Source organism: Gallus gallus, chromosome 1 (genome assembly GCF_016699485.2).
Source record: "Gallus gallus isolate bGalGal1 chromosome 1, bGalGal1.mat.broiler.GRCg7b, whole genome shotgun sequence".
NCBI classification, from domain to species: Eukaryota; Metazoa; Chordata; class Aves; order Galliformes; family Phasianidae; genus Gallus; species Gallus gallus.
The window spans coordinates 50065235-50079539 of record NC_052532.1 but is presented as its reverse complement, the minus strand read 5'-3'; the positions used below and the strand labels follow the sequence as shown (position 1 = coordinate 50079539).

The window sequence follows — 14305 nt, the reverse complement described above, 5'->3', positions numbered from 1 at the left end:
TGAACCAACTGCTGAGAAAAAGAGGTCAGAGTGGTTGTACACTGCATTAGCTTATGCAGTTGACAAAAGACACCAAGATTTGCAGAAGCTGAATAATGGATAGAAAGAAAGACAGATCTTTCCCAGATCCTCACAGCTCAAGTGTCTAAGGAGGAGAAACTGGAAAACCATCTGGAATAGGTTAAGATATCAAAATCAGAATCAGTGATCAGACCTGATAGCCAGTGGGCTTTACTTGGTCTCCATACCTAGACCAAGAGAAAGCAGAGGTGATACCTGAAGTGCAAACCAGCTGGTCAGATATGTAACATTTGTAGAGAGGCTACAGGTAAATTCGAAACTCTGAATCATGATTGGCTCTTAAAGGAAAATTACAATCTTCGTTTGCTATGACTAAGAGAATCTCACGTCACATCCAAAACCAACCTCAGACTAATTTACAAAGGCAAGGCCTACTGCTGCAGCTGCTATTCATCTCTGCTCTGAACCAAATTCTAGTTTCCATCTCTTGTTTACTATATGCTTTCGTAAAAAGATGAGATAAAGAGCTGTGAGTGTGCTCCACGACTTCCTCTGTCGGTTCAGGGTGGGGTTCCCACCCTGTAGCTTTTGGTGTTTGGTATGCCACAAATCTTGAATCATGGATCAAGGCAGGTGGCATTTTCTTCCCATTCATCTTCGCTTCACTTCCAAAAAACATTTCTTAAGGCATGGAAGACAAAAGTATTCAAAAACGGGGTCACATGCACAGAAAGAGCTGTCATCTTGCTGCAGGGCAGTATCATGGAGCAGCATGCTGAAAGAATATGAAAGGGGAGGAGGAATACACAGGTGGTGGAAAGAGTGCTCTATCAGCACACTTTTGTCTTCATGCAGCGCCCACGAATTCCACATTTGGGACACAGACCTGATGATAATTCAGAATCCTTGTTGATTTCATAGCCCTGACATGGATAAGAGCCTCTGGATTAAGGCTAAGAGCTGAGCATCAATGTAAGGGTAAGAACACAACTGGTAAACTGTGATTCTTCAAACCCCAAAATATTATAAACTCAGAAAATGCAAAGTTAAGATTGATTAGAAAAAATAAAAATAAAAATAAAAAAAACAATCCAAATATTTTTAGGAAAGTAAGAAACACATCTCTGGCATGTGCACATAAGCAGCTTTGCTCTTCACTGACACCCTTCAATAACAGTATCACTGTCATTACCAGCTGTGAGTTTCTGGTCCCAGAGTGAACAGGGGCTGGAGAAGTGTTCCTTCCCACATCATTACTGTTGCCAGCACTGCCAAAGCCTGGCATCATAGTTACAGGCCTTAGGGGGACTTCCCTGTTGCTGAGCTATTTCAGTTGCTAGAGACATGGCAGGGGAAGAAAGGCCATGTGTTGTGGAAGTTGAGCTGAAGAAGTCCTGCCTTGTAGTGTTGCACCGTCTCCTGCACTAACACTTGTGATGCACTTGGTTTGCTCGGCAAAGCCACCACTCCTTTAAGATACAGCAGAAGGATAAGACTTGTGTTAGCTGTAACAGTGAAAAAAGAGCCTGCTTGCTTCCATCAAAGCCAATGTGAAAGAACTCAGAGAAAGTCAGACAAACTGTCAGGGCCCAAATGTGAGTTAATTTAAACTCTTAACAGAGATGCATCATTTCTCAGAGACCTTACCCTCTCCAGGAGCAAAGTGGAAACTGTCACCCGTGGTAACAGTTATCAGATCTCTGGGTGACTTGCTACAGCCTCATGTCAAAGAACATGTACAGCAAACACTGATAGTGTACAAATCACCCTGCGCATCCCCGTTAACTCTTCGCATTCAAAAGACATTACTGAAATACTGAACTGGAAAATAAAAAGAATGGAAAGCTTCAATACAGTTATTATTATTCCATGTCCAAACTGAAGAAGAAATGGGAACCCTTTGATTCATCCACTCCTAGGCCTGGCCTTATGCCTGCTTCTTGGCTGTGCAACCATCCCTTCGCAAACTCTTCTGATATTGTTACAGAGTGCCAAGGCTGGCAGAGATGTGGGGCAATGAGAAGAAAAAGGGGAGATCATTCCCAGCTAACAAGAATGAACTAACCCAAAAAGACAGTGAGAAAATGAAGGAGGAAGAATTGCATGACATACCAAGTGTTACTTCCCTGAATTATAAACCATCTTAGCAAACAACCAGTAGAGCTTAATACTCGATTGTTGCAGGGAGCTGGGAAAAATGCAGCCTGGCAAAACCCTCAGCACAGACTTTTCTCTCTGCAGCTTCAGAAGGTCAGACAGCACATTTCCCTTGCTCACACAATGAACTTTCCTAGGTCTTATGAATCAGGTGATACAAACACAAGGAAAACAAACACATGCAGCTATCAAAAAACAAACAGAGCAGGTGCAGTTATTAGGCCTCTTGCAAGGAGGCTCTCAGCTTAACCATACAGGCTCCCTTCTCTCTACAAAGCCTCAAGGCTTTGAAACTGGGCTTAAAGAGATCCAAGTCAGTGAACCAGCAACACATTCCTGGGAGACAAGCGGTGGGATGATGATCAAATGAAAACGAAGCCAGTAACAGATTTCTGTGTGACATGGCACAAACAGAAATCCAGCTGGACGTGTCCTCAAAGTGATGTTTGGCTTATGATACTTTCTCAGTATTCCAATCCTGCCCTCAGAGCATGGCATCTAGCACTGCAAAAGTCTTGCTGGCCTCTGTACTTGAGATTTCACCATGAACCAGGAAATGCAAGCCTTCACAGATGAAGAGAAGTACTTAAAAAAGTTATTATTTTTGTATCTTCAAGGCTTGATGGGTTTGGACATTTTATTACAAAAGTCTGGGAGCACTGATACAGTCCATATGTTTACTTTGAACTTCTTATCCTATGCGAAAGTACAACTTCAGCATGTTTTGTGGAAAAAGGCAGGAGACAGAAGCAGCACTGGTGGGCAGAACAGCTGATACGGGGTGGTAGGCAAGTATAACTTTGTGTTGTTACTCTAAATAGACTTCCAAAAAATACAAGGAACATCACTTCTAAGTCCTGATGTGTAAAGCAGCAGGAAAATGCTGGAGCTAATACACAGAGCACTGACAACGCAAAGCAGGAAGGGCACATTCAGGGGATTAAAGCAATCGGTTTATCTGCAGTTCAAAAAGAACACACAACAATCCTGAAACGGCCTCTGCAGGGCCACACCACAACACTTCTGAAGCAGTAAAACCCTGCCCAGGCACGGCAGCTCATCGTCTATCACAGCTGTTATGGAGATGAAATACTGCGAAGGCATTAAGAATTGCACCTGAAGTCATCCATGTAACAGCAGAACATTTCCTGTTGTGAAAAATACAGCACATTTAGATAACTGTATATGTTCTAACAGCTTGCTACCTTTGCTTTCCTCGATTTACACCAATAGATGCTCCTCTTTAACAAGTAACACTGGTAAAACATTTTCAAAGCTGGCAGGGGAAGTCTTTTGTTTTGACAACATTCTAGCATGTTCTACTGCAGCTGCTGTCTATAACAGGAACCACGATTTGACAATATCCACAATGGATTCATCTCCCTCAGCTCCCCTCCGGGGAGACCTCATTGCAGCCTTCCAATACTTGTGAGGAGTCCCCAAGTAGGAGGGGAATGACTTTTTACATAGGTTGTAATAGGACAAGGGAGACTGGTTTTAAACTAAGAGGGGAGATTTAGGTTAGATGTCAGGGAGAGAGAAAAACTTTATTCAGAGGGCAGTGAGGCCCAGATTTAAAGCAGATTTAAAGACTTTCCTCAGGAGAGTCTGAAACCCAGCAGCACAGGATACCCACACCTCATTTACCAGTCAGTATACACTCAAGTAACTGACTGAAGACAAGCCCAAGTAGAAAGCTGCACCCGAGTGTTGCACACCTATAGCACAGAAACACTTTAGGGCTGAGGCCTGTAAAAGCAGACAGTCAGAAAGACAATACTGACTCCATCCTTGCTGGATTCTATTCCAACTGCTACCTATAACACAGCATCAGGGAGGTCCTGCTTTCAACTAAGAAGTGATTTGCACTGAACAGTTGGCATGGCAAGAGAGGACAAAACATTACAAGCCAATTCTGAATCCAGTAGATATAGAAGAGGGCTCATGGGATGAAAACTCAAAATTGCCAGCAGGAATTAGTAAGCTAATGAGGACTTGTGCTGAGTACTGTATGCTGGAGAGGACAGCATTGTTTTCTTTTTTCAACCTGCCTTCTGCATCCAGTCATACACTCCACATACATGGCATCCCAGAACCCAAATATACTATTAGAGTACTTGGATGCAGGCACAAAAACTAGTGAGCACCAGGTACACAGAGGCAAAAGGGAAGCTCCTACAAGTTCTCCTAGCCCCCAGCTCACACAATGCCCTTTTCTAAGTGCCTGAGGCACCTTGCAGATAGTCACAAAGCACTGTTATGGAGCAACGCACAGCACATGCCCAGAAACAGTCTTCTACTTCTGCTTCATCTGTTTAGGTGAATCTAATGGTCACAAGAGCAGCTCTGGGGCAGGACTGTGCTGCATGATGACATTCCCTGCGTGGCTCTATTTCATGTCTGCAGGCAGAAGCCAAAGATCACAGTCCCGATTGATGAAACAAGGGGCATGCAAAGCTTTAAAACAGAAAGAGAAAACAAACAGTGAAAGCACAACATGTTTTGCAAAGCAGAGTATTGCTACACTGGCCAAATGCCTTTCCTCTTAAATTTTTTGCTGTTTTAGTTGAAGACACTTCCCACACGTCTTCCTACTCAGATGTATCTCAGGTGCTGTGTTAAACATTCTTTTTGAGAGCAGAAAACCGAAGATCTGATCCTCAGAAAAAATACTTACGGTAGCTTTAAACTTTAAATTCAACGCTGTAAAAATGGATGGCATCTGACTGTTCCGCAGCATAACAGAGTGCAGAGCTGAGCACAGCCAGCAGTTTTTGTTTAGTTTGCATTTTAGGAGAATAAGATGAAAATCACTCCTGCACAGTTACAAAATAAATAAACAAACAAATAAATAAAATGCAAATAGTCAAAAGAGCTTGTCTGTTGTCACTGTCAGAAAACAGGCCAAAACCTGACTAAGTGTGAAAACTCTGCTTGTTTCAAGGTACGGTCCTAGCTCAGATCACAGGTACGTCAGATGCAGATGAAGACTTCCTTATCAATTCTTTCCTCTGGGCAATGTCCAATTTGAATCTTCAACTAATGAGTCCCACTGCTAGTAAAAGGTTATGTAAAGTGATAACAGAAGAGTAAAAGGAATTAATGAAGCATTAAACTCCATTATTTTGAATCCCCTGTCACTGCTTATAAATGTTTTAGTTCTAACTACATTACACTAATTCTTTAGTGAAGCATAGCCTTGCTGTGTGGTTGGTGGGCTGGAAAGGTTACTCAAGTGAGATTAAGTGTACTTGGTAAAAAAATGTTGATACATTTGCCTTTCTACCATATAAACAGAATTCCACATGGGGACAAAGTAAGCAGCTCCCAGCTTTGTTCTGAACAAGCAAAGCAGGAGCGGTGTGACTCTCCCTGGCTCTTTACTGTGAGCACCAACTGTTTGACAAAATGCATTCCCCCACTCAGTGGCCAAGAGCCCTGTGTGGAAGGAAGCCTGAAAATACAAATCCTTGTTTACAATTCACATGCTGAATTCAAACACCACGTAAGATTTGTATTTCATTCAGGAGAACTAGAGGTATCAGGTACCATCTTAGTTTCATAGATTTTTGCAGGTCTGCTTGGTGGCAGGATCCTGGAACCGAACTGAATTAAATGCTAAACCTTAATGAACACCTAGGATAGCATAAAAAAACCCTCCACACTTGCCAAGAAAAACAGTTGATGTTGATCAACTGACATCCCTATCTATATGTGGTAGTGAAACAGTAGGTGTTGTGCCAGACGAGCTCTAGTCTGTTCCTATGGACTGAATGAGTGCTAGGCACAGGCAGAACATCCTTCAATTCAGCTTCATCTCAGTGTAACACAACTCTCAAACTCTGGGACCTTTCTGTGGTGCAAAGCGAGGTCCAGCAGGCAGGTTCAATCAGGAGTGTGACTTCAGAAGCCCCTTTCCAACCAAATCTGTAAGGAGATAGAATTACAACTGCCACAACTCTTTCAAGAGTGTAAAGGCTCTCCAAATGGAAACAAGAAGCTAGAAGCCAACCAGCATTTCCTGTGGAGGGAGCGTGCCAGCTCATTTCATTCAGCACCACACCACCCTCTGGATTCCCAGTTATCATTTTGTTAAACCATGAGAGAGGGCTGCACTGGGCTGGTTTCCTGACTAATGAACTCAAGAGTGGGGGTCAGGGTTTGGCATAGCCATGCTTTGTAGCAGATGACAGGAACACAATTAAGTTTCTAAATGTTTTCACAGACAGTGTGTGCAGGGTAGGGATATGATGGAACTCAGGATATCTGCACATTGCCAATGGTAAGTAAAGAGCGTTCTGAACTGCTGAAAGTAGGTACAAAGCTGCTGTGAATCTGAGATGCCCTCAGCAGGAACATGGTCCTTAGTCATCTCCTGTACTTCTCAGGTTAAAAACTGGACTTTGCATTAAGGATCACAATTTATCTCACATCGACCTTCTCAATAGAACGGCCTAGACAAAGAATGTTTAAACGTTTCCCTACATGTGGTTATTTCTAGTAGGCAGGTATGGATAAATGACAGCATGGTTTGGGGGGAAACAATTTCAAATCATGTTTAGAACAGATCTGCTACAATGTTTTCTCTTAATCGCAGAACGAACCTTTTTATGCGGTGCCAACATTTTCACAATGATACTTCACTGGGCATTCTTTTTGGTCTGTCATAAAATTCACACGTACAAGACATAAATGAAGCAATGAAGGGTACAAGTCTGCAAAGACTTGTTATTTAGGCTGTATGTTAAGCAAATTTAAGACTGACTAATTACTCTGGGTGCCTTAATTGAACTACTTGAAAGAGCCTCATTTTCAAAGGGCCTGTAAAACAGACCCCTCTCAGGAATCACAAGTTAGGCCAGCAACACCTTGAAGAAAGCCAGTACGGAACAAAACCTAATAAGTATTTGCATACAATCCACCTAAAGCAGAAGACCACAAAGAAGTCAAGAACATTTAGAAGTATTTTCTTCTGGGAAGCATTAACAAATCACACAGCCACCAGGACACCAGTTTTTCTTCCAAAATCAAGTGCATTCTGTAGAAGTGCGTATATGAATTATCCAAGTAAAAAAAGAAGATAGGCGTGATGTACTATATCCAGTCAGGACAATCTTTCCTATTTAATTTGGTAACAGAATTTTAAACAGGGAGCCCAGAAACATCTTGAGCATGTCACTACCTCCCAGTGAGCCGCTTCAGCTGACAGAGCAGTGCTGACAGGTTCTCTTCATTCAGAGAGAGAGCTGACAGCCTAACCTTACGGCTTTACCAAAGTCCAAGTCACGCCGCTGTGTCATATTACAACATGCTCCCCAGAAATAGAAGTCATGAGAAATTCTTTAGCATATTGTCCTCAAGGTGTGCGAAATGGGGAAGGGGGTAAGCTTCTGAAAGAAGAAAACATTTACCTGAGCCGCTGCCTTTTACTAAAGCTGTGAAGTGAAACTGAGCAGAACTCTAAACACTTGCTCTTTGGTCTTTCTTCAAGTTGTCATTTAGTTCAGAGGCACCGATGCACGTGGGACGGGGCAGGGAGCAAAACAACAATGTTTTTTTCTCCAGCGTTAACCTGACAGTGAATTTATTTCACTCAAGGGACGTCCGGTGCACCCACCCAGACAAGTACACTGAAGTTCTCTGGCTCTGCGGATTTTGCCTTCCCTTGCAGGAAGAGAACTAGCTGATGCCCACAGGTCCCTTGCTGGCCTTGTTTTCTAGCTACAAACATAAAACATGGCTCCTCCTGGGTAAACATCTTGTACACACTGCCAGCTTGGACCAAGTTTATGGAATATGAATGCACAAAGCTACAGCTGCCTCAGAGGTCTGAGGAGCTGACAAACAAGAACAGAAACTGCAAAGGCAGGAAGCCTGTTAAAAGAGCGATTACCAGCATGCGTCAAGAATATATGACACTTCTAACAGCATGGTCTCCAGGAGACTTGTCTCTGCTACAATAAAAAACAAATGTTCTTTTGGGGTATGGTTAGACTTGAAACCATTACTCTGCTCCTCAGTAGCAAAGGAGGCCCCATACCTCGAGTACCAACCAAGGACAAAGTTGGGTGGAACTGGGTGGGGCTCTTATATATGATGTTGTTCACCCAGAAATGGACAATTAGATCTTTCAAATCGTATGTGAAACCAGTCTCAGCTCAAAAACAAGCACAAAAACATCAAGAGAAAGAGCTGAAGTGATACTTACGCGGCATGATCCCTTGGCTCACCAGCTCCTCCCGTGTGCGTCGCTGCTGGAGCTTCAACTGCAGCACTGCACAACAGCAGAGATAGGGAAGAGAAGGAAAACCATCAGTGTGAGAAGCAATTGAGAACGCGTTTTCAAATGCATCTTGTTTTCTTCTTCAGAAGTTCAGCGAGCAGCAGAACAAGCAGACCCCCTCCCACCGCACTGCCCTGCACCGCTGCAATTGCAGAAGTGGCTGCAAGCATCGAGGTTTCCGTGTTCTGCTGCGGGTAACGAGGGGAGGAAGTTGCAAAGGGTCTTGGCAGGGTGATAAAAATGTGCACAGCTAGGGCTGTTTCTCAATTCTTTCTAGAGTATCAAGGTCTTACAAACCATTAATATTAAAAAACAAACAGAAGAACGCTGTCTGGCAGTACTCCAATAAAACCAGAGTGACACTCCAACTGCTAATGACTCCTAAAAACCCAAATTACTTTGTGCAGATTAAATTGATTCGAGAAAATTATGGGTCATTAGGTTCTCTAAATTACAAGACCAATTTCCTTCTTCAACTGAGGCATTTTTTCACCTTCAGAAACATCTCATGAAAATGAAATATCATGGCTATCTCTACAAGTGTCCTTATCCCACAGCAGAAGGAATCCCTTATCACTAGAATGCCCTCTACTTACTGGAGTGCAACAGAATATATGTATTACCTGTGTACAACGCAACTATCCTTTTTTTTTTTTCAAATGCAAATGGCCAGTTCACTTATAATTCCAGCAGCCAGATTTTAACAGCAGTTTCCATCCAAACTATGTAATCGAAGCAAAATTGTAGAAGTTGTCCTTACAAACACTCAATGACAACATCCATACGAAACGTACTTTGTAAAACCAAAGAAACACACACGCACACATGCACCGATTTAGGACAACCTGAGAGGACAGACACTGAATCTCATCTGCAGTCAAGCCCAAGCTCCTAAGCACACTTCAGATAAAGCAGTATGAATGGCATGGCACCTTCCTTGTTTAAACTTCAATTTCTCTGTCAAGTTCATGTCCACATGTGGTGGTATAGTCCACATAAGAGAAGTCCACACAAATGCAGCAGAACCACCAGAGAACAAAACTGTTCTACAATCTTATTATAACCCTTATACTTCCTTTCTGAAGTATTCTTTTGGTCCAATACATTCATTTCCTACACTACACCCGAATTTATACTGTACACACCCTAAAGCAGAGATCAAAAAGCTTAAGCAGAAGATGGCACTTCACCTACTTGCACACATCAGCCCATTTTACCTGTTTCCTTAAACCTTCTGTCTGCCCTTTGCATTAAACTGAGCTACACCTTCCAATAAGGGATCTGGTCTTCATGTGAAGTAGACGAAAGATGAAAAGCCCATCTCTTCTGTGGTTGCTTGCATAGCAGTTAATCATCCTCACCTCAGCTAGGCCGGACTCGCCTAGCTCCAACCTCCATTGGCTCTCAACATTCTTTCTTCTTTTTCTTTTTCTTTTTTTTTTTTTGTTTTGAAGTTTACAACAGTGTGAATATAATTTCTACATCTGAAAGCCCTTCCGCATACAACCAAGCTACCTCTCTTCTCTTTCTTAAGCCAAAGGATTTCTCAGGGGGTTCAGGAGTGCTCCTGCATGGCTGGGTTGTTGCTTAGCACTCATACAAAGAGGAGGCAAGACCTCATCCTGCTGCGAGCAGTCTCAGCCCTGCCAGGTAACTCTCACTATGCGGCATTTTTTCCACTCCTGAGCCATCCGGGGGGCTCATTTCTGTACCCTAAACTAGCACATCTCACTAAATGTACACCAGCTAAGCACAGACCTACAGCATCTACCACCCCAGCTTTACGTGCAGATAAGCTCAGTATTACTCATTTCTTCCCACTTACACATCTAGCAGTGTATTTGTCAGCTGGTTTGCCACTTCGCTATTTATTTGGTGGGACCCTCAGCCTTCCTCACTGTCCCATCTATCTCCACCACTTACCTCCCCAGCTGACCCACCTTTCCCCCCAGCGCTGGGACAGAGAAGAGCTCTCCCACTCACATGCAGACGGCATTTTCTGCTCCTTGATGTACACACTGTAGCTGTGCACATTTCACCCAACTGTCCCCATTTGCCTAAATTATCTTTTTTTTAAAAAAAAAAACATCATTAAGATCATTTATGCCTTCACTAATCTTTGTTCCTTCCACACCTTTAGCAGTGCTTGTTTCCAGGCCATGACGGGCTGATCCCAACTAGAAACTCTACTCTACGTCCTTTGATTACAGGCAGTTCTTAAACCACTTAAGCACTGCATCATTATATTCAAAGACACTTTTAGAAACTAAAACATATTGTGCTACATTAGAGAACTTACATAAGTCTGTTACACCCAGGCAAAACCCCTGGAAACCAAATTTCCAGTATGAAAACAACAAAATTGTGCTTGAGCAGGCCTGTTCTCCTAAAATGGAAAAGCTGCATAATAGGATTATACCGCTGCTCTTATTTAGATTATCAAATTTTCCATAGCTTTGTCCCCCTGGAACTGATATTAGATCACCCTCTGGTTACTCACTCTCACTTTTTCACTAGCAATGCAAGGTTTTACTTCTCTTCCACTCCTCTGAAACCTCCCTACTACTACCAGACTTATTAGAAATCAGTGTCAGTCAGACAGACACAAACTTCACAAGCAGCTCAAAAATCCCTTCCCTACTTCAGCTTCCCTTATGAATTTTCCAAATATAACTTACTTCTATATCGGCTACCATCTGCTACCCTTTTTCTCTACTCATTTTATGCACCTATTATTTTTAAACACCACGTCCCTTCACAGCAAGAAGTAGCAATTGCCAAGAGGACCAAACCGAAGAATAGGAAAAAGGTCATTTTCTGGGTATTTTTAATAGCTATTAGGCAATGCCTGGGATTAGTGAATGTATACGCATACATATTAAGCAGAAGTTATAATCGGCACAGAATGCACTTCTATTCCCAATACGGTTTATTTTGGGAGGAGGGCAAAAAAGGATTAATTCAGTTCACTTCTGAATTCATTTGGCTTAAATAAGTACTCGGAGTTCCAAACACCATTTTGTATATTTAGGAGATCACCTGTTTACGTGTGCAAGTGTGTGAACCCTATATATAGATTAACAGATGTCCCAAGAACCAATCCAAGGCTGTTCCATGTGGAGCTCAGCCAAGGGTCTAGAATGACCAGACAAATACAAAGTTACTCAAAGACAGACGGAGTGCAAGTCTTTCAATCACAAACCAACCATCTTCTGTTTCTTTCAACCCCACAGTTAAACTTTACACTAATGTCCAAGTCAGGAATGAATCAGGTCATATAAAGAAGAGCATATATCTGCTGGCTGGAAAATAACTCATCTCTTTCATCAAACATGTGTCTATGTAACATTCTGTAAGCTTTGCATCCTTGTCTGATTCTCCCACCAAAAAATGAGAATATCTGATCTATTTCACAAGTATGACAAGTTTTGAAATACACTTAAATTTGGACAAGGCTTCTAGGTCTCTAATGGACTCCGTTGAGAATTACTAAGACATGTCCCTGTTCACTGCAGGGGACTTGGTCTAGACGACCTTTAAGGGTCCCTTCCAACTCAAATGATTCTATGACTCTATGGTTCCAGAGCATCTGGAAGATGGTACAGTGAGCTGTTGGCAGCCCTTTAGAAGAGGGGAACAGCAGCACTTCAGTGAGCGTGTAGTAACAGACAACACTGCAACACTACCTACCCGGTTAAGCTGTTAAAGAAATAGAGCAAGCTGTGGCCACTTTTTGTTCATCTTACCATTGAACTGCAGAACACGGAACTCATGGGCACTGTCTGCTGATGGCTGGTGGCAACATACAGAGGCTGCACCCACACCGACATTTTTATGACACAGCTCCAGCCACAGCACCAGGGTGTCTCAGCAGTAAGCAGCGGTAAGAACAAATATTTATGATGAGTAAAGATGTTTTTTGCAGCTCGCCATCTAAATCTGCAACAGCGTGCCTGCCCTTAGGTGTACCTACCTGAAAGCTCCTCAACTTCTAAAGCACACTGCATGTGTAACAGAGTGCACCGGACTGCTGAAACTAGGCCACAGCCTCTGTATCTCAATTCCTTAGGAGAAAACAATTCTTTGAGCCTATGTCACATACCACGACACATTTACAACAACCAATTAAAATAATATTCTGCATTTCCTGTTGTCTGTGACCCGGCAATGAGAGGTGTGCGGCTCTGAGCCTGCTGTGAGGCCCAACAATCAGTATCCCCATTTCTGTCAAACCTTTTCTCCTAAGGAAACGCCACAAACCCCGAAGGTGGCCTAAGCGAGGCATGGGCAGGCAGAGTACACAGCCCAGTGCAGCAATGGAGTGAGCAGGGCTCACGGAGACCAGAGCCACGCGCTGGCTGGTTGCCTGGATGCTGGTGGAGATCGCTGATTGACTTTCTAAGTCGGTGATAGCAGTTTGCCCTATGTAAAAATTCCTCCTTGCAACCCAATCGATAAGTCATGCAGTTGGAATTGGAAAGAGAAACGAGCAAAGAACAAGTGAAATTAGCCCAACCTCATTATCATAGTCATAGCTGAGGAAAGTGCAAGCGTAAGTCAAAGCACTGAAAAGCAAACCATGCACTTTAAGGCTCGTTACGGGTCATGGTGCTTTACGTGTAAGTGCTCAGCACCTCTGCACATCCCATGTGAGAGCCCAGAGCTGCAGCACCCTCCCCACTCCCAGGACAGCAGGAACACAACCCATGTAACGCTGTCACACCAAACAGCCGGGATGCAACCAGCTCAACTACGATATACAGAAGTACAAGAAGGGTTTGACAGCACAGGATAGCTAGTGAGGAAAACCATTGCAGCTATTTCTGTAACACTAACTTCAATATGACTGCACGTAACCACAGCTTTGAGAGGCAAAGCCCCTTTCCAGCCATCCCTCAGCCACCAGCAGCCATTCTAAATACATTAAGAATTTTCTCTTAGCTTCTGCTGCATTAAATAGTCACATCTGACCAGCAGCTGTGGAATATGCAGCACACTGACCCCTGGATCCAATGGAAAATGTATCTTTGGTTTATGACAAAGTTCAGTCACTTGGAGATGTAAGGAGAAAACCTTCCCCCGGCACCACAAATGGTCTCAGTGCTATTTTGGCTGTGCCTGCTTACAACACAAAAGCTGACTTGCATCAGCCCTTCCATGCTTCAAGGGGAAGCCAGATTACATCCCGTGTCAGACAGCAGCAAGAACCGCATGTGCCCACCCTCAATGGCAAAACCCTTCTGGACTGAGGCAGCAAAGGGTGCTCTTCTGTGGTGTCAACAAGAAGCTACAAAAGATGACAGCTCTACAAGTGTGTGACCAATGAGTGAGTACACAACGGTCAAAATGAATTTTGAAAATAATTCTCAAATTGCTCAGGTTGATCATTTTTTCAGAGCTGCCTTTTGTGCAGTTGACAACAGCAGCCCATGACATGGAATTTGCTAGAAAGCTGGGTGCCAACACAGAAAAGCCAACTTTGGGGCCCATTTTAAGGGCAATTTTCTCAGGCTAACAGCGTTTTAATCCACTAACTGCTGATGGGAAACACACACTGGCTTTGCATTTAAGCAGACTGTGCAGTTAGCAGAAGCAGCATTTAAGTGAAGCAGACTGTAAATGACACCCAAACTGCAGGGATTACATGGGAGTTTGCTACCCAGGCAAGGGGCTGCCAAAAATCTGCGTCCCTCTGTGAGGTGAAGGAGAAGCAGCAGAGTGCACAGCTGATCCTCAGTCTGCAAGCAGGTACTGGTGCTGCAAACAGCATCCCTGTGATTAAGTTTGTTTGGATGCATTTACAGGAGCAGCTTGGAGTGAGCCTGAGCAAAGGGACAGTTAAGC

The 14305-nt window shown here is 43.3% G+C and overlaps 1 protein-coding gene across 5 annotated transcripts in view; it reads right to left on the bottom strand.

Annotated features, from left to right (window-relative positions):
• The window catches only part of MKL1 (megakaryoblastic leukemia (translocation) 1), a 97875-nt gene that overhangs the window by 21725 nt on the left and 61845 nt on the right, over window positions 1-14305 (bottom strand). For all 5 annotated transcript variants that reach the window (XM_046907698.1, XM_046907709.1, XM_416243.8 and 2 more), the window contains one exon: window positions 8387-8452. In XM_046907698.1, the coding sequence (XP_046763654.1) occupies window positions 8387-8393 (7 nt within the window). In that variant the 5' untranslated portion in view covers window positions 8394-8452. The remainder of the gene's footprint in view (window positions 1-8386; window positions 8453-14305) is intronic.